General features: G+C 38.3%; 1 protein-coding gene and 1 pseudogene across 1 annotated transcript; both read left to right on the top strand.

Moving 5' to 3' along the window:
• The first annotated feature begins 5,397 nt into the window (after nucleotides 1-5,397).
• Nucleotides 5,398-6,098, top strand: LOC117241015 (RRP12-like protein). Its single transcript, XM_033507013.1, has 3 exons — nucleotides 5,398-5,489; nucleotides 5,622-5,781; nucleotides 5,853-6,098. Exons 1-3 carry the CDS (start codon nucleotides 5,465-5,467, stop codon nucleotides 5,884-5,886), a joined length of 219 nt encoding a protein of 72 aa, XP_033362904.1. The 5' UTR covers nucleotides 5,398-5,464; the 3' UTR covers nucleotides 5,887-6,098.
• Nucleotides 5,897-9,310, top strand: LOC117241016 (annotated as a pseudogene).
• The last annotated feature ends 11,799 nt before the right edge of the window (nucleotides 9,311-21,109 follow it).

A 21,109-nucleotide genomic window follows, 5' to 3' on the forward strand; every position in this document is an offset into this window, starting at 1 on the left:
AAGCTTTTATTCCTGTATGGAAACATTATTATAATATGATCTACAAAAACACATGCTTTGATGTGATAACGAATAATAAAATTGACAAAATAATTTAGATATGGAACTTAGTCAGCTTCGTTAATAATATATAGAACTTTCTATAAAAAACTCATTAAACATATATTTATACAACTTTATTACCGACTTTAAAACATATTATATAGTTTCTAGTAATCAAATTGTAAATATAGTAAACAAATAATTATGTTAAGTTATTGTAAAGATCCATAATCCATATAATATGACATCTTACGTACATACGATTATTGTAACATTAATCACATATATATACAACAATACAACGTTATTATTACTTATTTAGTTATTACTTATTATTATTATTATATTAGTAAAATTTATAATATCGAGTTTTTCAATCAGTTTTTTTCAAATAGTAGTTTCATAAGGTTTTGTGCCCAATAGAATCACACAGTTTTCATAGTTGTCAAACACGTCCACATTGCGTATAAGTAGCGTTTGCTTAGAATAACGTCGTTTTTGTACCTCACAACCCTACTAAGACTGTAAAGTGATTTTGTGAGAAATGTTTTTATAATTGGTACTCCATTGTATAAATATCCCAATACCTGATCGTTATTTTTACAACCGCGGACGCTAACAGAAAACTATTTTACGTGAAGATACAATGATGGAAATTGATAATTGTTCGACTAATCAAATTACATCGGATGGAATTTAACTTTTAGAGAAAAATGGCGCACCCGGGAGAATAGATCGCGTTAAACGCAATGATCCAAATTGAACTGAAAAGTCGTTATGTATTTAGAGGACTTGTGTGTAGAGGATGGTTGGTCGTGAAATTTATTAGACGAGATTGCCCGTTGTAGAAGCCGTCAGTATATTTTAAAATGACTAAATAAATAAGAACAGATAATGCTCGCAAAGACGCTCGTACTAACAGATTCGCTAAGACAGTGTATAATCGCTCGCGGATAACTCGTTAGTAACTGATCAATACTCGGTAGATAGTCGGTAGAGTCATAGGACGAGGCGGATGGAGAGCGTGCACACGGAATGGAGCAAATATTACGCACAGCTACCATTATTGAATAACGTGAAGTTTCCACGTAAAACGATAATCAAACTCGCAGCGGAAATTGAGTTACACGGGTTCTGTGATGCCAGCGAAAGGGCATATGGAGCATGCGTTTACCTTCGCACCATCACCCCGGATGGTCATGTCTGTACACGTCTCCTCACTGCGAAGTCGAAGGTAGCTCCACTCAAATCACTAACCATTCCAAGGTTGGAACTGAATGGAGCACTCCTTCTCGCGTCACTGGCCACTACAGTCCTCCAAGCCTTACGAAGCAACATTGCTCGAACCGTTTATTGGACTGACTCCACAATCGTTCTACATTGGATCAACACATCACCCCACCCCCTCCAGTGGATTACATAATGGGCGACCTTCCAGCTGCACGGATAACAGAATCTCGGCCATTTACCAACGTCGGAATCGACTACTGCGGACCGTTTTACATCAAGGAACGAAAGGATCGCAACCGACGCAAAATCAAGGTATACGTAGCAATCTTTGTGTGTCTTGCAGTCAAAGCAGTCCACATCGAGTTGGTCAGCGATCTCACTAGCGAGGCCTTCATTGCTGCTCTGCGAAGATTTATCGCTCGCCGAGGATTCTGTGTGACAATTTACTCCGACAACGGTACCAACTTCGTTGGCGCCAACAATGAATTACGAGAGCTCCGAAATCTCCTGCAATCCGACGATCACAAGGCACAGGTCCAGTCCTTTTCAGCCGACCGACGGATCGAATGGCGCTTCATCCCTCCCAACTCACCTCACTTCGATGGGTCGTGGGAGGCTGCAGTGAAGTCTTTCAAACGACATCTCAGACGTGTCGTAGGTAACGAGCTTCGAAAACCTTAATACTCTCATCATTGAAATCGAGTCTATCTTCAACTCCCGCCCGCTGACTCCGATATCTTCAGACCCAAACGATCTCCTAGTTCTCTCTCCCGGTCATTTCCTCATCGGAGATTCACTAACAAGTTTCCGAGAACGAGATTTCAGGGACACGCCATCCAATCGTCTCTCCTGCTGGCAGCATATTCAGAAACTCAAACAACATTTCTGGCGCCGGTGGAATCGAAAGTATCTAAACGGGCTACACATCCGAAACAAATGGAGCAAGGGCAGTCACGACATAAGAGAAGGCACCATCGTCCTTCTCAGAGAAGACAACGTCCCCCCGATGCAATGGCCATTGGGCAGAATCGTCAAGGCCCAACCCGGCGCAGACGGCATCATACGCACGGCTATCGTTCGAACGGCGACGAGTACCCTCGATCGGAGCATCAAGCGGATGGTACCACTACAGAGCAGAACGACTCCAGAGGACTCCGAACCAATCAACAGCACCGAAGTCTGACAAGAGATCCACCTGACAACATCACACCATATCACTTCATCGGTGCCCTCTCAACGGGGGGAGGATGTTACATCGCGTAACCCTCTACCTAGCCCAGGCCACACACCGCGGGCAATATAGCAACCAGATGTCTTCGGATACTCACTGCGTACCCTCAATAGTCTCAAGTATCTTCCATAAATCTCAGGAATTTCCTAGTAGGGGTCGTTCAAACCAAACAAACGTCTGTTTCCGAAGAATTTCTAAAGACCATTGTCTACTACGGCTAGACAAGGGAAAGTCGGTTTTTCTCTCGTATGATACAACTTTCCTCCCACCAACCACTTTCTCTCGAGAGCGGTTAAGACCCTTCGTTTAACCAATTAACAACGAAGCCTATTTCCCTCACTCTCTTAACTAAAATCATCACCAACAAATCCGATGGTCCCGTGCGCTAGACACACCCATCCTTAGCTTTCCTTTGCCACAGCATCGTTTCCGAACATCACTGATTGTACATCCTTCGAACGGTCAACATCCTTTAACCGGGTATACACACTCCTAAATCAGTCACTCATTAATCTCGTACATACGCACCAGCGTAATTGCCTTCGTTATAAGTTGTTAGAATAAACGGTGAAATATAACTTACTATACTGTGTCATATTCATTCAATCACCTCTGTTGTCTTAACCGAAACAGGGGAACGACTAATTCGCGGCGTCGATTAACCGAATCGTAGCGAGAATTTACGCCTCTCGCTGACGCATTTTCCTCGCGACCGCGTCTCTCCGCGAACGGTCGTAACAATATCATACGTAAAGGTGTAACTATTTAGTGTATTAAGTTATTGGAAATATGAATTTTATGACCCTGTCAATCGCTATATTATACCATATCATCAATTACCCCTATTATCCCACAAGAAATAAGTGGATCGATCTGTTCGTGGTGTCGATTCTTATAATCGTAATGAGAATTTACGACTCTCGTTGACGCGCTTCCTCGCGATCGCGTCTCCTCGCTGGTCCTCGCTGGTCCTTCGAGCTGGATCACGTGCCACTGAAAAGTGCACTTACCAGTGACCATACAGTGTCACGTGAAATCAACATTTTATCGACTTAATCACCTAATCACACGAGTAGCCATCGGAAAGGAACTCCTCCCTCGCTAAGCATATGCGCGACCCCACGCCGCACAATGACGAATGGCAACCGATTCCCGGACCAACGTCCAGTTCTTCAAGATAAGCTCGCTCAATCTATTAAACTAACACATGGCCCACGCTGAACAGATCAGTACATTGCGGCGGAGACGAAGCGCCTTAAGGAAAATTTAAAAAGACATAATGCTATTCAAGGGATTTGTGGCGGATCGGTACCAACAGGACGCCGACAGGTCGAGGCATCAACACGGTCGTAACACCTCTAGGGCGATCCGGGTACCAACCGTCAACACCAGAGGGCCGCTACGACGACAACGAGTCTGTCTATCTCGCTAGCGGTCGAATATAGGAGGCATGATACAAATACCGCACCTAGCTAGACTCCCTCTACGTCTAAGGCAGAGACTACAGGGCATAGCCTTACTGACGAGTCCACCGGTAGTCCCGGGACGAAACGCTCAGTCCCTTTTCACACGGCAGTGCCATAACACTGCCAAAATGACTGCAAGCCTGGATTCATGAGCATGAAGAGATCGTTGATCTCGTTGATCCTGCGGCTGCTCGAAATATATCAAGTAAGTCTAGTTATTTTTCTCAATTCGATTAGTCGAAGTTGGAATTAGATGTACAAAATAATTTTTAAGCAACGCAACCTATAGTCGCTATTAATTCAAAAATAGCAGCTATAAGGCGGAAAGATCGTGAATTTAAGACTACGTCTGATGGCCGACATATTGTCACAGTAGAAAAAGATGAACCAGAACGCAAGAGAAAGAAGAAATCTGCACTTTTGTGCAGTGATTCAGAAGACGATTGTGGTAAGAATTGGGGTTAGATTTGGGGTTAGGAATTGTAGAATGTTACGTTTTGTCTGGCTCGTTTTGGTTGCGTTGCCGTTAATTTTTGAATTTAGACTAAATTGTAGTATTGTTTGTTATATAATGCGATTTGAAATTAAACTCCACGTTTCGGCTAACCTGCTATGCGCAGGAGTGCTAGCACGGAAGAGGATTAAAGTTGGTGAAAATAAATGTTCGCTTAATCCTGCTATATTATTAGACAAATATTCTTCACAAAAAATGTTTATTCGTATTCTAATTGGATATTGACAGAATAGTCGTTGAAATTTCGAATGCTCGGAGTTACAATCGTTCGCAATACGTTTCGCTCTTATTAATTACAAGATTTTAATTTCAATAGATTTTCGATAGTTTACAAATTGACAAATACAAACACGTCGATTAACAAGACTAACAAGAATTGAAAACTAATAAAACAAAGAACTAAAAGCTAACGAACTAAAGGACTAGAGAATCTAAAAGCTGAGAGCAAAAACTAAGAGCTAAAGGAATTAAGAGCTGAAAACTAAGGAACTGAAGAATTAAAAAAACAAAGGAATTGAGAAATTAAGATCTAGAGGAATTAAGAATTAATCGCTATGAACAAGAAATTGCTTGCCAGGAAATGAGAACTAATCGCCAAGAACCAAGGAATTAATCACCAAGAACTGAGGAACTAATCACACAAAACTGAGGAATTAACTACTCTAAAACTAAGGAATTATTACCGCTTCTTCTATGCCGCTACGCTTATTTATATTTAGGTCTACCGTGGAGGGGTTGTCATGTGACGGGTTATTCCGTGGGGGTTGTGAGGTTCGAATTTAGTTTATACAAATTGTTAAAATTTATTTAAATTTCAAATTGGAACGCTCACTCGCGCTATTGATAGTTTTAGCCTACGTTACGGCGCGTGCGCAGCGCGGGACGTGACAAGAAAAATGTAAAGTAATTCAAAGAAACAAGTGAACGAAGCCAATGAATTTTTATGTTACATGATCAGAAGATGATGTTCGGTCTGTAGCCATGTCGCAAGCAATGGATAAAAAACGTAAATATAACGATAGTTATAATAACGTCAGCGTAAGGAGTGGATCCACATTAAAGTATCGAGGTATAATAGTAATATATAACCTATAGTAAATTTTGGTCTGTTGTTTAATAACAATTTTGGTATCCGTAGCAGGAGGGTCTGGAATACATCGACCATTGAAAAAATCAAGAACAGAATGTATACCAGGAGCGGAATATAAAGCATCAAAGGCTGGAGGTGATGTTAAAAGGAAAGGAAAACCAAATCCATATGCTTATGTACCTTTGTCAAGAGCAGCATTAAACAAAAGGTAAATAATGATACCATGAATTTTGATTTAAATCGAAGATACGCATTGAATTGATTCATTTTTATCTTTAGAAAAAAGAAGAAAAATGCGAGTAAATGTTTATAACTTTATAACTATGAGAAAACTCGAAGCAGCCCGAGCGCAACTGCATATACGAGGCTGCGAAAAGTATCTGTTATAACTCAATTAAGAGCGAGTATCATCAATGTATTGGGTTTAGATTTGGGTCAGATTTTTCAATGCAACAGTAGCAAGGTGACCCTGGCAACGCTTGCACGAAATAACAACTATAATTTTATTTCATAAAATAACAAATCGGAAGTTATATCTGGTTCTTCGCACACGATAAAAATTTTATTACGGAATTGTGTCGGTAAAATATGTGAAACCGAAGAATCAATGAAAACGTAAGATAAGATTTAATTATTATTTTTCGTATCTATAATTTATATTTCATCATTTATATCATACTTTTAGATATAAGGACACTATCAATCAGATAACTTTTATGATCCATCAAGCATTAGGTTATCAATATTTGGAAGCTTGGTATCATATTCTTCATTTAATAGCCCTACTGTTTCAGGTAATATCGATTTTCTGCTTCTTACCCATTTGTCAATGTTGTACAATTCAACGTTTCCTTTTATTACAGGCAACTGGTAAAGCGAGAAGTCCGCAATTAATAGAGATATTAAAAAGTCTTGCTGAGTTACGTGATTCTTACAATTTTGCGTGGAAAAATGACGCTGAGTACGCTATTGGAGCTGCGATAAGAGTGCTAGGACCGGAGACACTATTAAATTTGATTCCATTAAAGGCAAGTAATTCTATATGAACCGGATTATGCTTAGAAAGAAAAACTTTATTTTATAATTACAGTAATATAAATCTCTATTCTATAGGTATCAGACAATGCGATTAATTTAAAAATAACTTGGCTACTACCATTATTGAAAGATTGTATGCTAGGTGGGTCACATACTTTCTTCACGGAAGCATTGCTACCTATCGTTGCATTGTGCGAGTAAGTATTGTAATCTATCTTTATTATAAGAGTATAAATTATCTTATATTGATATTTTGAATGATAATTATACTCAATTTTAGAAAAAAAGCAACCGAGCACCTGTACGCAGGAAAACTTACGAATTTCTCGTTTACCAAGTCTGGGCTATTTTACCAAGTATATGCAACAACGCTACTGATGTGAAAGATAATTTCAAGGTATATAACAGAGATAAATATAAAAAATATAGTATCAAGTATCCATGAGATAACTTTTATCTTGTTTAGAATATACCTAAACTGTTAAGAACAAATTTAAATGAAAGAAGGAATTTAAGGACGTCGATAACGTCTGCCTTACGAAGATTAATAACGAAAGCAGTCGAAGGCGACAAAAAAGAAGATATACACGAACTAGCTAGATTTGCAAAGAATTATTTACCATTGTTTCTAAATCTATACACTACTAAGCCACTTGGAACTGACGAAGAAGGACAACGCTTCGTCACGTTTGATACAATAAGAGTAATTTGTGAATAGAAGGAGTAACTTTCTTTAAAGAGATTAACTAATATTTTGTACAATTACAGGTGTATCTTACAATTACGGATAAAGAATTGGTACACGAATTATTCGATCGTGCGTTATTTAAGTTGAAAGAACCTGATATCGACGATTTTTTCAAAGAAAGTATTCACGATATAATAAGATTATTTATTAATCATACTGACATTAATAAATTAAGGACGTTTTACGGTATGTGTGTACCACTTCTTAAAGAAATTTCTAAAACCAAGGAACAGAAGAAAGCGTATAGGTAACTTTTCAATATATTTGGAATTAAATATTTTAACTATCTTTTCTGCAAAAACAAAAATTATTTTTTATTTGTATGTTCTTTCAGGTTTTTAGAAGAGATATGTGGCAGTGAGAAGGAAACGTGTAAAGAGTTTGTAGTTCAATACAGACGCGAGATACAAAAATTATTAATAATAATAATCCTCTGCTACTGAAGTCGCAAGCCAAGCAGAGGAGTATGTGCTAATTTTACAAACGTTGTTCTATAATATCAATTTCTTATGAAAATTTTAACAAATAAGCCTTACTCGTTTTTTAATTAGGTACGATTAAAATGCTTAATTCATCTCATAAAAATTCATCCACAACTTGAGAAAACTAAGTTCTTCGAAGCCATTGTGCCCGAAGCAATAATGAGTTTAAAAGAGTTAAATGCGAAATGTCGAACTTCTGCATATCAACTTTTAAACATTATTGCCGAGAAATTTTTAGGAAATCCTACACATCTTAAAGATTATGTTAATATGCTCATGGTTGGTTTGAGTGGTGCGATAGAAAATATACAAAAGTATTGTACCGCATCCTTGCTGGCACTTTCTTCTATCACTTATCATTACAACGGTACAGTTTATTTCAAACTAAAGTCAAAATAAATATTTCGTATAAAAATAAATTACAAGTCTGACAAGAGAAATTGCAGAAGCTGCATTGTCATATATCAAAATATATATTACTGTGATGCCATCTCATATTGCTGCCTCGGATTTAAAATTGTTGATTAGTAACAAAGGCGTTTAATTAATAATAATAACAGGTAGTAACAAAATCCCGTATATCTCAATAAAAAAACGAATAAGTGAATTTGCAGATAGGCGCTTTATGTGCAATGAACGATGACTGCCATACGCATTTCAGACAAAAAGTACGATATTCTGGTAAAGTTAATAAGAGAATACGGAATGGAAACAATTTTTGGCATGATTCCAGCTTCCAATGCGATGTTACGTAAGAGATTAAAAAATATGAATAAGGCAAAAGAAGCGAAGAAAAAGAAAAAAGAATTGAGGAAATTGAAAAAACAAGAAAATGACGAGGATGCTGAATTCAATGCAAAGAGAAAACCTAAAAGGTAACTTTGTATTTTCCTTTAAACGGAATTTTTCTTAAACCGAAACAACTCTACAATCTTTATTAAAATTCAGTATTGAAGAAATATTGGCGGATAGCGATAATGAGTTCGATGAAGATATGGGCAATGAAGAGTCAAGGAAAAGGAAGAAAAGAACATCGCGAAGGGAAGCCTGGATTCATGAGAATGAAGAGATCGTTGATTTCGTTGATCGTGCGGCTGCTCGAAATATATCAAGTAAGTCTAGATATTTTTCAAAATTCGATTAGTCGAAGTTGGAATTAGATTTACAAAATACTTTTTTAGCAACGCAACCTATAGTCGCTATTAATTCAAAAGTAGCAGCTATAAAACGGAAAGATCGTGGATTTAAGATTACGTCTGATGGCCGTCTTACTATCACAGTAGATAATGAGAAAGATAATGAACCAGAACCCAAGAGAAAGAAGAAATCTGCGCTTTTGTTGCACAGTGATTCAGAAGACGATTATTCAGAAGACGAATTGGGGTTAGATTTGAGGTTAGGAATTCTAGAAAAATGTAAAGTAATTCAAAGAAACAAGTGAACGAAGCCAATGAATTTTTATGTTACATGATCAGAAGATGATGTTCAGTCTGTAGCCATGTCGCAAGCAATGGATAAAAAACGTAAATATAGCGATAGTTATGATAACGTTAGCGTAAGGAGTGGATCCACATTGAAGTATCAAGGTATAATAGTAATATATAACCTATAGTAAATTTTTAATAATTATATTAAATTGACATTGAGATGGATTCCTCTAGCCTAGACTGTGTAGCTATGTATATTAATAATAATTTACTTCTCTAGATTAAGTGACTTGTACTTATAAAGATGGCTACGTTAAGTGGTTTGTATTTTTATACCATAAGTAATTGAGTGGAACTCAACTGTTTCTGTGAAGCAGAGTGTATACTGCGAAGGAGGTGGCGATACCTGAAAGAGGTAAAAACGAGTATTATGGGGATAGGTTGCTACCTTACTTTTATTAAGTTAATATGAAATGGTGCCTTATAAGGTTAGCTGGTAGCTATTTAATACGTGATGGGTTTTTTACAACGATTGTGTTACGTCGTGCGACATTCTTTCTAGAACAGGCCACACACCGCGGTCAGGATGGCAACCAGATGTCCGCACGCCTTCACTGCGTACCTTCAATAGTCTTAAGAGCCGATCATAAATCTTAGAGGAATTTCTAAGGTCCTTCAGACCGAACCAAACATCTGCACTAAGTCACTGTCTAAAGGTTATTGTTTACTACGGAAAGATAGGAGAAGTTCGTCTTTCTCATGTTCGATGTTTTACACTAGCAACTTTCTCTCGGGGCGGTTAACACCCTTCCTCCACTCTTCCACCACCAATCCAGAAAATTAACCTATTACCAGAGAAGTCCTTCCCTCACTCTCCCAACAAGAACTTGGTCTTAACAAATCATCTTTTCTCGCATCATTAGACGCACCCATCGCAAGTGTCCTCCGCTGCATCATCGTTACAGAAAGTTAGTCTTTATACGTTTTTTGAACCTTCAACATCTAAGCGTGCGTCGCGTACAACACCTCGTTACTCTAGCTATCAATCGAATTAATTGTACATTTCTAGTCAAGAAGTTGTTGGAATAAACATTAATTCTATTCGTTAATTCAGTGTAAAATCAATTTAACCACCCCTATTATCGCAAACGAAATCAGGGGATCGATCATTTCGTGGCGTCGATTATCCAATCGTAATGGGAATTTACGACTCCCGTTGACGTGCTTCCTCGCGATCGCGTTTCCCCGCGAATGGTCGAAACAGATTGACTACTGCTAAGTGTTTTGTATTCTTATTTACTATAAGTGAATGAGATAGTTTAAGTGCTTTGTATTCTTATTTATTATAAGCATGTATTCCGCAATTAAACGGCGAAGACGATATCGGAAGTACGTGAATTGCGAGCCATGTGTAGCGAACCCACGCTACTACTAAAAATGATCAAAATCGGGAAAATCACGGGTAAAGCCGCAATGGCTATCCGCAATATACCAATAAACGAATACGGACACCTGTACGATGCCCTACGACGAAACGTAACCACCGAAGATTCTGTCAGAGAACAACAAGACCAGCTACGCGAAACGAGACAGCGTCACGACGAAAGTGTGCAAAGTTATATCATCAGGTTCCGCAGAGCACTCAATAAGCTACAATAGAGTATAACGAACGAATACTGTGACGAAATTACTAGACGAGCTATGAACGACAGGATTTTAAGAGACTCCGTAATCGATTTTATTCGAGGTCTGAAAAGCGAAATAGGACAATTACTACTCGCCAATCCACCATACAATATCCTTGAAGTCGTAAAGAAAGCCACCGACATCGAGCGATTCTTCAGGGAAGATCGAAATCGACGACCAAAACCAATGGAACGATTACGACTCCATGAGCAGCGACGACTAACAACCAATAATTCCTATTCAATCATTAGAAAACCAACTCCAACACCCAGTCCAATGCCAAGAAGCTTCCGACAAACTGAACAAATACCACTTGCCCAAAGAACACAATTAAAATGCTTCAAATGCAATCAGATCGGACATGTCTCCAGTTAATGTAGAAATTTTCGAACACCCAGCCAATTTCTGAGACCACCAGCAGTTCACAATCTCGAGACAAGCAAGGAAGAAATAGAGAAACCAATATACCAGATTTACGAATTAACGCCACAACAGGAAGTTAACGCCACAGTACTTTTACGATCCGACGGACAGCAATATAAATTCCTCATTGACAGCGGAGCAGGAATTAATATACTCAAGCGAAGATGCCTATTACGACCAAGAATAACAAAAGAACGAAAATTCTCGATGGGACACTCTAAATTTAAAACTAACGAACACGCTTTGATAAAACTATTTGGCAAACCTCTAGAATTCTTTGTGGTAGAAGACAACTTTCCAATTATAGAAGACGGCATACTCGGAAAACGACGTACCTCCAAAACAAGCAGTGTCAAAAACAGTCTACCTGGAAGGAAAACCGACAACGATATGCTTTATCAATGGTGGTGAGTGCCCAGTCAAAATGACTACTTTTATCGAAAATTCAAACACGTACGATCAAGTCTCCACGTTTAAAGATTTAGTCAGACTTTCGCATATAAAGAAAACTCACCGTGAACCAATCAAAAAGATATTGCTGTTTTACCTCGACGTATTCAATCTAGAGACCGACTTATTACCATACACTAACCTTGCTAAACACACAATAACGTTAAAAGAAAATAAAATCATTAACACAAAATCTTACCGACCGCCTGAATGCCATAAAGAAGAAATCAAACGATAAATGGACGAAATGCTACAAAAGAACATCATAGAACCATCTGATTCTCCTTACAATTCACCAGTCTGGGTAGTACCAAAAAAGGCTGACGCCTCAGGGAAACAGAAATGGCGAATTGTAATAGACTTCAGAAAAATAAACGAACTAACTGACCAGGACGCATATCCATTACCTGACATAGACGACATACTATCCCAACTAGGCAACGCAAAATTTTTCTCAGCCCTCGATTTATCCTCCGGATTCCATCAAATCCCAATGGACACAGACTCTAAGAAATACACAGCATGCTCCACACCACAAGGACACTACCATTACAATAGAATGCCATTCGGTTTAAAGAATGCACCTGCAACATCTCAACGCATGATGGATACCGCGCTAAGAGGACTCATAAATAAACATTGCTTCGTATATTTAGACGACATTATAATATTCGGACAGTCGATTGAAGAGCACAATAGCAACCTCGCGATAGTATTGCAACGCCTACGCGAACTCAGACTCAAAATACAGCCGGACAAATGCGAATTTCTCAAACCAGAATTAGAATATCTCGGACATATAGTAACCGCCGAAGGTGTAAAGCCAAATCCCCAAAAATTAGAAGCCGTTAGCAATTTCAAACAGCCACGTAATCCCACAGACATCAAATCGTTCTTAAGACTAGCAGGTTATTACCGCAAGTTCATCAGAAGCTTTTCTAAAATCGCGAAACCATTGAACGAACTTACAAAAAAGGAGACACCATTTCATTGGACAGATAAAACCCAGAAAGCATTCCAGACATTAAAAGACAAACTCTGTTCATCACCCGTACTAAAATTCCCAGACTTTGCGAAACAATTCACATTAACGACTGACACTAGTAACGAAGGTATAGGTGCGATCTTATCACAGGACGGACATCCATGTTGTTATATCTCGCGAACTCTAAACCCACCGGAACGAAATTATTCCACCACAGAAAAAGAACTTTTAGCAATAGTATGGGCCATGAAACGCCTCCGACAATATCTGTTAGGGCGGAAATTCCTCATCCGAACCGATCACCAAGCACTAAAATGGCTACAGAATTGCAAAGACCCCTCATCACGCTTGATGAGATGGCGATTGAAACTAGAAGAATACGAATGCGACATAGAATATACGAAAGGAAAAGATAACACTGCAGCCGACGCACTATCTAGAATACATGTTCTGACCAGTCGACGCGAAAACTTGAACATAGAACTCGACAAAAAGTTTCACGATTGGGAAAAATCTACCGACGCGTTACCCAAAATTCTCAAAATGACTCCGAACCGTAAATTTTTCTATCAATTATCCAAAACACAGCTAGGAAATTACGACAGAGTCGAATGGTTAACTAAATTAAACGAAATTATTCATACAAACGAGAAGATAGGTATAGGCGACGACAGTTTCACAGAAACCGAGAAGAACGCGATGAAACGAATTTTATTATTTCTGAACGGCACAGTAAAAGAATTAAATTTTGCATGGGAACCAATCCAAACATATAGCGCCGAAGAAATAGACGAATTATTAAAAGAAAATCACGATTTAGTAGGACACCCCGGTATACAAAAGACATACGACCGCACTCGTGAACGGCACAGAGTACCAGATTTGATGAAACGCATACAACAACATATAGAATCATGCGACACCTACCAAACATCTAAAACTACACGTATCAGACCGCGCGAAGAACCTTGTATCACCGACACACCCCTCGAACCAAACGATAAAATTGGTATGGACTTATTAGGCCCACTGAAAAAGACGAAGAAAGGCAATCAGTACAATCTATCCATACATGACGAACTGACAAAATACTTAATACTCGTACCACTAAAAACTCAGCAAACGGAAACAATTTGGAACGCACTCCTCAATCGTTACATTTACATCTTTTCCGCTCCAAAAAAGATATTAACTGACCGCGGACAGAATTTTATATCTAGTTTAATGCAACAGTACGAAGACACGTTCAAAATCAAACATATCAAAACGACATCCTTGCACCCACAAAGTAACGGATCTTTAGAACGGACACACGCAGTAGCAACAGACATGTTAAAATCGATACAGCGAAATTCGGATGAAGAATGGGACGATCAACTTAACTTTGTACGCCTTGCATATAATACAATGATACACGACTCCACTGGTTACACGCCATTCGGACTCACATTCGGACACCAAGCCAATCTTCCCTTCACAATATCCAAGAGTCCCCAGCGCACATACGCAGACGAAGTCACGTTCCGCAAAAAGGAATGGGACTCTAGACTCCGAAACGCTCGCGAAACATTGATCAAAAGTAAACAGCGATATCAGCGCGATCAAAAACGTAAAATTATAAAACCTCAATCAGTTTTCAAAGAAGGAGACTCCGTTTTAATACATAACGATCATAAAAGGCATAAACTTGATGCGGAATGGTTAGGACCATACACGATTGATAAAGTATGTACTCCATACTATCTGATTCAAGACAAAAAGATACACGGTAATCGTTTAAAACCTTACTTTCCAGGTCGACGCTCCTCTTTGCCGGAATAGTACCCGCGCAAATAAATATTACGCCATTAGAAGGAAACTCTGTATTCGTAGAAAACATAGGAAAAGGATATTTATACAGAGATACTGCCAATAGTAGGATTAGACACTAGCGACATATACGAACAGATAAGCACAATAGAATCATATAAATTAACAATAGACTCACGTGTAATCAGCAAACAATACGTTGAAGAATTAGGCGGATTACAAAATCGTATCAATAACCTAAAACAACTCGCAAAACACTTGAAAGCGTTAACACATACCCGAAGCACACGAGGTTTACTCAACATCATAGGTTCCGTATCGAAAAGTCCGTTCGGATGATGAGATCTTACGCTCATAAACAAGGATATGGACAAACTATTCGATGATAATAATAAAATCAAGACCATAATAGCTAATCAAACAGCACTTATTAGAAAAATTATAAACTCAGAAAACCTGAACTACTTAGAGAAATCATATAGTTATATATTAAAACTACAACAACAGGCAAATATCGATAGATTTATGCTTAAGATGATCATGAAAGTCGACACCGCGATGCAAACTTTACACTTCCAATTAGATGAAATACTTAACGTCATGATATTAGGCAAACAAGGAATAATTAGTCCACAAATACTCGACCCCGATGAATTCATAGAAAATTACGCCAAGGCAATAGGTAGCCAGATGCACAACACCGCGATTTTTGCCAAAACCGAACATTTTCCATTCATACTCGACATCAGTGATCTTAAAATCTTCAGAATAAATTACAAAATATTTTTCAAAATCATAGTACCTTTAGTCTCTGTTACGCCGCCTAAAACATCTGCACGCCAGCCCGCGCGACCGGACAACAACCGACCTGCGTAACGTCACTTCGACCCTCAATAAACCTAAGGACCCACCATAACTTTCACTTCCCTGTATTGTTTCGTCATGTGTCTTCAATCCGTTTGTCTTGAAGAATTTCTAAAGCTTAAAAATATTCTCGAAACACAGTCGGTTTTTAGAGAGGTCCTTGGGTTTATTAGTCGCACTTAAAACGCGGAGAAAGCGGGTATGCACCCATTAGGAAAATCCGAATAGCCCTGTAATAAAACAAGCTAGGTTTTTCTCACGCACACAGTCATCTATTCACCACGATGGCAGGAGACTCCCTACTCATCCCTTCGAGCAGTAGTGCAGGTCATGACCAATCGACACCGCGGTTCGTTAACCTCACTTTTCCTAACGAAAGTGGGACCAACGAATCCGCGTTCTTTAGGCATAGGGGCACACCCACACCGAACTTTTCTTCCGTATTAAAAAAAGAGCGACAGACAGTCGAAAAACTAACGCCTAACGCGGCTGTCTACACATAGCGCGAGAGTCGCATACTTCACGCAAATCTTTTGTCGGTTCTCGGTGTTGTCGAACATACATCTTCTGTCCTAAATATATTATAGTGCTACGTCTATTAATACATTAACTTCCATTATAAGAGCCCTGCTCTAGCGTACATATCTATCGCATCTTCGTGCGACAAGTTGTTATCTATCTATCTATGCTCATCAGTGTAATCTAAGTGAGCGATTGGTATAATCGTAACGGGAATTTACGACTCCCGTTGACGTCTCTCCTCGCGATTACGTCTCCCCGCAATTGGTCGAATTTACAGAGGGTTTTTACCTTGTTACCCGTTTGCCTTTCAACTAAAGCTCTAAATCTCCAAAATGAACTTTCAACTTCATCTTTTGTCTTAAGGATATACACATATACAAACCTTGATGTGTCATCGATAAAGGTGGCAAAATACTTTGCTTCTGTTAGGGAAGTGATACATTTACACTGTACATGAGGGTGTGTGTGTAAGGGTCAGAGGGCGTCCAGGTCTTAGTTGAGACAAAAGACTGCCGTTAGAAGATTTTGTATAGTCGGTTGGCGACAAGCGTGCGTGCAAGACGTTCTTCAGAGTGTAATATAGATGTATAGCTGTTGTGTGTGAAATATAGTCAATTATTTGTATTTCCAAATCCTCGAATTTCCTTAACAGCTCCACCCAAAGATGTTTGTCTTATAGGGCCACATACATCAGAATGTATCAGTTCTAATTTTTTCAACATCTTTAATTCAGATCTCTTTGGCACTGGGGTTGTTGCCTGTTTGCCTTTCAAACATATATCGCAAGTATTCATTTTACTCAATCTTATATTAGGTGGACCATTTACCATATTTTTATTTATTAATCTCCGAAGATCAGATTCATTTAAGTGTCCATATGGATAGCGCCAATCCATAAGTGTATTTCTGTTTTCATATACCATACCAATATATTCGGATTTTGTATCTACAATATATATGTCGGATTAACATTAGAATTTAAGGCGCGTAACGATTCTTCGTTTGAATTAGCCATCGTTTTACAAAACAGAGATTATATTTACGCGTATATACAAGATTTTACAAAATATTATGAATGTTGAGTTTAATGAATAATAATATTAACAAACGATTAGATTAACGAATAATAAGTTTAACGAATAACAAGTTTAACGAATAATAAGTTTAACGAATAATAAGATTAACGGATAATATGTTTTACGAATAATAAGTTTAACGAATAATGAGATTAACGAATAATAGGTTTTACGAATAATAAGTTTAACGAATAATGAGTTTAATAAACGCTATTAACAATGTTCTTGGGTTCAAACGAATCCACGGTCAACGAGATAACTCTTTACTATGCGTAGAATAATTTTAGACACAAAAAAATACGATTGCTGAGTCGCTCGGTAAACTGCTCGATGTATCACTTTCCAAGGCGATCACACGAATGATGATCTGATGAAAATCTTTCTCGCTGTACGACTGCATTTGTTTGTTATATGCTCGCTGGAAGCGTCGAGAAGGTTCCAAACGCCGTTGCTAGGCAGTTTCTGTCTGGAGTTTGATTCCTAATACAACGTGTGTCCCATTATATCGACATCTCCAAAGTAGAATTCTATGTGATTTCTAGGAAGAACTATACAACCGATCCATACCTTCGTCAAGCAAAAAGTTCATCCCGTGACCGTGGCTACATTCGGCGACCAGTTGTCACCTCGAATCCACTTTCGCTATCACAAATATCGAGCAATTACAATCAGATTGAATGACAACAATTGCTTAATTACAGCTATGATAAAATCTAGGCTAAAGCATTAGAAGACTTTCCCAAAATTGCAAAGGGAAGGCTCCGGTTTTCCTTTCGTCTCCGACATATAAATCCCTTTTACGAATAGCAGTAATAACGACTTCATCATTCTTTCCAAATATTGTAGCCTTCTATTTGTAAATACAATCCTTTTTCCATTTGCTGTAACTTTTGATACTGAGATCAAATTTGCTTTTAATTCTGGTACGTATAAAGCGTTTTCCAATCTAAATTTCTCAAGTTTGTTTCTTATACAACTAAATAATATTTCAGTACCCTTACCTTTGACTTCAGTTAATATGTCATTCTCTAATTTTACTTTCTGATTTCTGACTGGCTCTATGGATTCAAAACAGTTTATGTCACAGCACATATGTGACGTAGCACCGCTGTCAATGCACTATTCTATCGGTGGTTCCATGTTTATATTCAATGAAATATCAGTAACAATACTATTTTATGCTGATTATCTTCATCCTGAATATTGGAAGCACGCAAGCATTGTTCAATTTTGGGTATTTCAGGAACTTGTACTAGTTGAGCTTTATGATCATCGTTTTTCTTCTTCAAACACTGATTTGCCTTATGTTTACGTTTGTGACAATAAAAACATTCGATGTGTTTTACTTTGTTAGCTTTAATAAATCCATTTTTATTTTAAGAATTTCTATTTTTATCATAGCTTTTGTGTTTATTTGAATCTTCCACTTGCAGAGCTTCTTGGTAATCTTTTACAGCATTTGAATTATGACGAGAATCAGCTTCTTCTAATAATTTTATCTTAAGCGCATCTGGAGTAGGTAATTGGTCCCGCGATTCGATTGCACATCTAATATTTACGTATGTGTTCGGGACGCTATATAATAATAGGATTGACAATAAATTATCAGCGATTGGAATATCCATTTCTTTTAATTTATCCACGTGACTGAAATAATTATTTAAGTGATCGTACATATTTTCACTACCGGACATTTTCGTGAATAATAATTGCTTTAGGAGCGTAGCTTTTCTTGCTTCACATGACATAGCTCACTCGAACTTATGGTAAGAATAACATCGGCTCTGACTTTACCATCCCTTTTATTCCATAAAGAGGCTTCATCCACTGCTTCAGGTTTAATTATTGAACCATTTGCATATTTCCACAAGTCATCTTTAATGAGTATTGCCTCTATTTGTAATTTCCATGTGTCGTAATTTACTTTGTTTAGCTTTTTAATACTTAAATTCGCCCCGCTCGACATTTGTTTCTTTATTTTTTTTCTTTTGACAACTGTATTATCACGCAAGCAATTATTGTATACTCGATAAAGCGCCCTTATGATATTCAACACTGAATCATCGATCACGCACCCATTTCTTTTGTTTTTAGGTTATCTTCTGCGCTCCTCAATATTATTACTATTAATAACATTTTCAATAAAATAATAACTAATTATTGCACCTGGGCCCGTAACCTGTTGCTATTTCTATACTCAGAGGTAGGATCACAATAGTAATTATTTTATTGAATGAATAAATCTATCACACCGTTCTGAGCCAAAAAACCTTCATTGCACGCTCTTACAAAAACTAGGGATAAAAACAAAAAGGCATCTTGAGCCTATCGATTAAATCTATCGATTGTAACTAAGACTATCTTCTAGTTACTATTTCTTATAAGTAACGCATTTGCATATGGATGGCGAGAACGAACTCACATTGTCATTTTCAACAATAAATAACAAAATAATACATTAAACAATACAATAATATATAATACTTAAAAAAATTGTATAAAACATAGTGCTCTGCGATAATCAATAGTTTAAGACATTTGAAATTTGATTATAGTCCATAAGGTAAAAATAATTACCATACCATAAGGTAAAGTATCTAAAAATAAGGTAAGTACCATAAGGTAAAAAAAATAATGGATTACATGTGTCGGAGAAGAAAGGAAAGCCGAAGCCTTTCCTTGGAAAATTTGGGAACATCCTCTAGTACTTTAGTCTAGATTTTATCATAGCTGTAATTGTTTAAAATTTGTGATAGCGAGATTGGGTTCGAGGTGACAATTGGTCGCCGAACGTAGCCACGGTCACGAGATAAACGTTTTGCCTAACGGAGGTCTGGAGTGGTTGTATGGGTTTTCCGAGAAGTGTGATTGTGGCGGCGTGCCGCCTCGAGAGCGGACCTAGCCACGTGTGAGGTTGCCTCGGAGGTGCCGATACAATGGAACATACATTGTATCAATAAACAAACTCCAGGCAGAAACTGCCTAGCAACGGCGGTTGGAACTTTCTCGATGCTTTCAACGAGTGCGTATCAAATTCCAGGCAGAAGTTTCCTAGCAACGAGCGTTTGGAACCTTCTCGATGCTTCCAAACGAGTATACAAAAACAAAAGGCAATCGTACAGCGAGAAAAATCTCCACGAGGCAGGCATTCGTGCGATTGCCTTGGAGAGTGACACGTCGAGCATTTTCATCAATCGTATTTTCGCCTAAGATTATTTTTTTACGCTTAGTAAAGAGTTAACTCGTTGGCCGTGGATTCGTTTGAACCCAACAAAAACATTGTTAATAGTGTTCATTAAATTCATTATTCGTAAATCATATTATTCATTAATCTTACTATTCGTTAAGCTTATTATTCATTAGACTTATTATTTGTTAAGTTTTGTAACAGTCTTGTATATACGTGTACATATAATCTCGGCTTTGTGAAACGATGGCTAGTCCACGCGAAGAGTTGTCACGCGCCCAAAATTCCGATCTTAACCCGACATATGTATAATGTAGTAAATCAACTTTATGTATAGCCACATATTAGGGTTTTGATTTATTACGACGACGTTGGCTTGCATTGGGACTATGATCGTCTTGCGTTTTGGGTGGCGTTATGGTTAGATATACGACGACTGGCTATGACCTTGGACTATTCTTTACCTTTAATAAATATGGAGAAGTATATTATCGGAAAAAAAGTAACGGCGCAGGGGGTTTCGGTGACCCCAGGCCCCGTGGCTGACTCGAGTGACGTTCCAAGCTCTACTCGGCGGTTATCTAGCGAGTGGGCAAACGACGAGAGGAGGGTGGGATCCGGGGCGCCCTCTCGATCGGGTAATACGACCGGGGACCATAGTAATGGTGCAACGGGGTGCAGAATTGGAGCAGGAAACCAGGGGAGCAGCAGAAAGAGTTATAAAGCGGTGAAGGGTCTCCCCCCCCCCCAAGAAGAGTGCGAAGTTGCTGGAGTTTACCAACGGCATACGAGAGGCGGTAGAGAAAAAGGGCTCGGGCAGCCTAAAGACTAGCAGTGGA

This window comes from Bombus vosnesenskii, unplaced genomic scaffold, assembly GCF_011952255.1.
Source record: "Bombus vosnesenskii isolate JDL3184/JDL3185 unplaced genomic scaffold, Bvos_JDL3184-5_v1.1 scf7180000015159, whole genome shotgun sequence".
NCBI classification, from domain to species: Eukaryota; Metazoa; Arthropoda; class Insecta; order Hymenoptera; family Apidae; genus Bombus; species Bombus vosnesenskii.

Excerpts from the sequence above, each read along its gene's own strand:
- LOC117241015 (XM_033507013.1), top strand. The coding sequence starts at position 5,465 with ATGTCGCAAGCAATGGATAAAAAAC. Across the intron at positions 5,490-5,621 it reads GCAAGCAATGGATAAAAAAC|CAGGAGGGTCTGGAATACAT; the intron begins GTAAATATAACG and ends TGGTATCCGTAG. Across the intron at positions 5,782-5,852 it reads AGAGCAGCATTAAACAAAAG|AAAAAAGAAGAAAAATGCGA; the intron begins GTAAATAATGAT and ends TTTTATCTTTAG.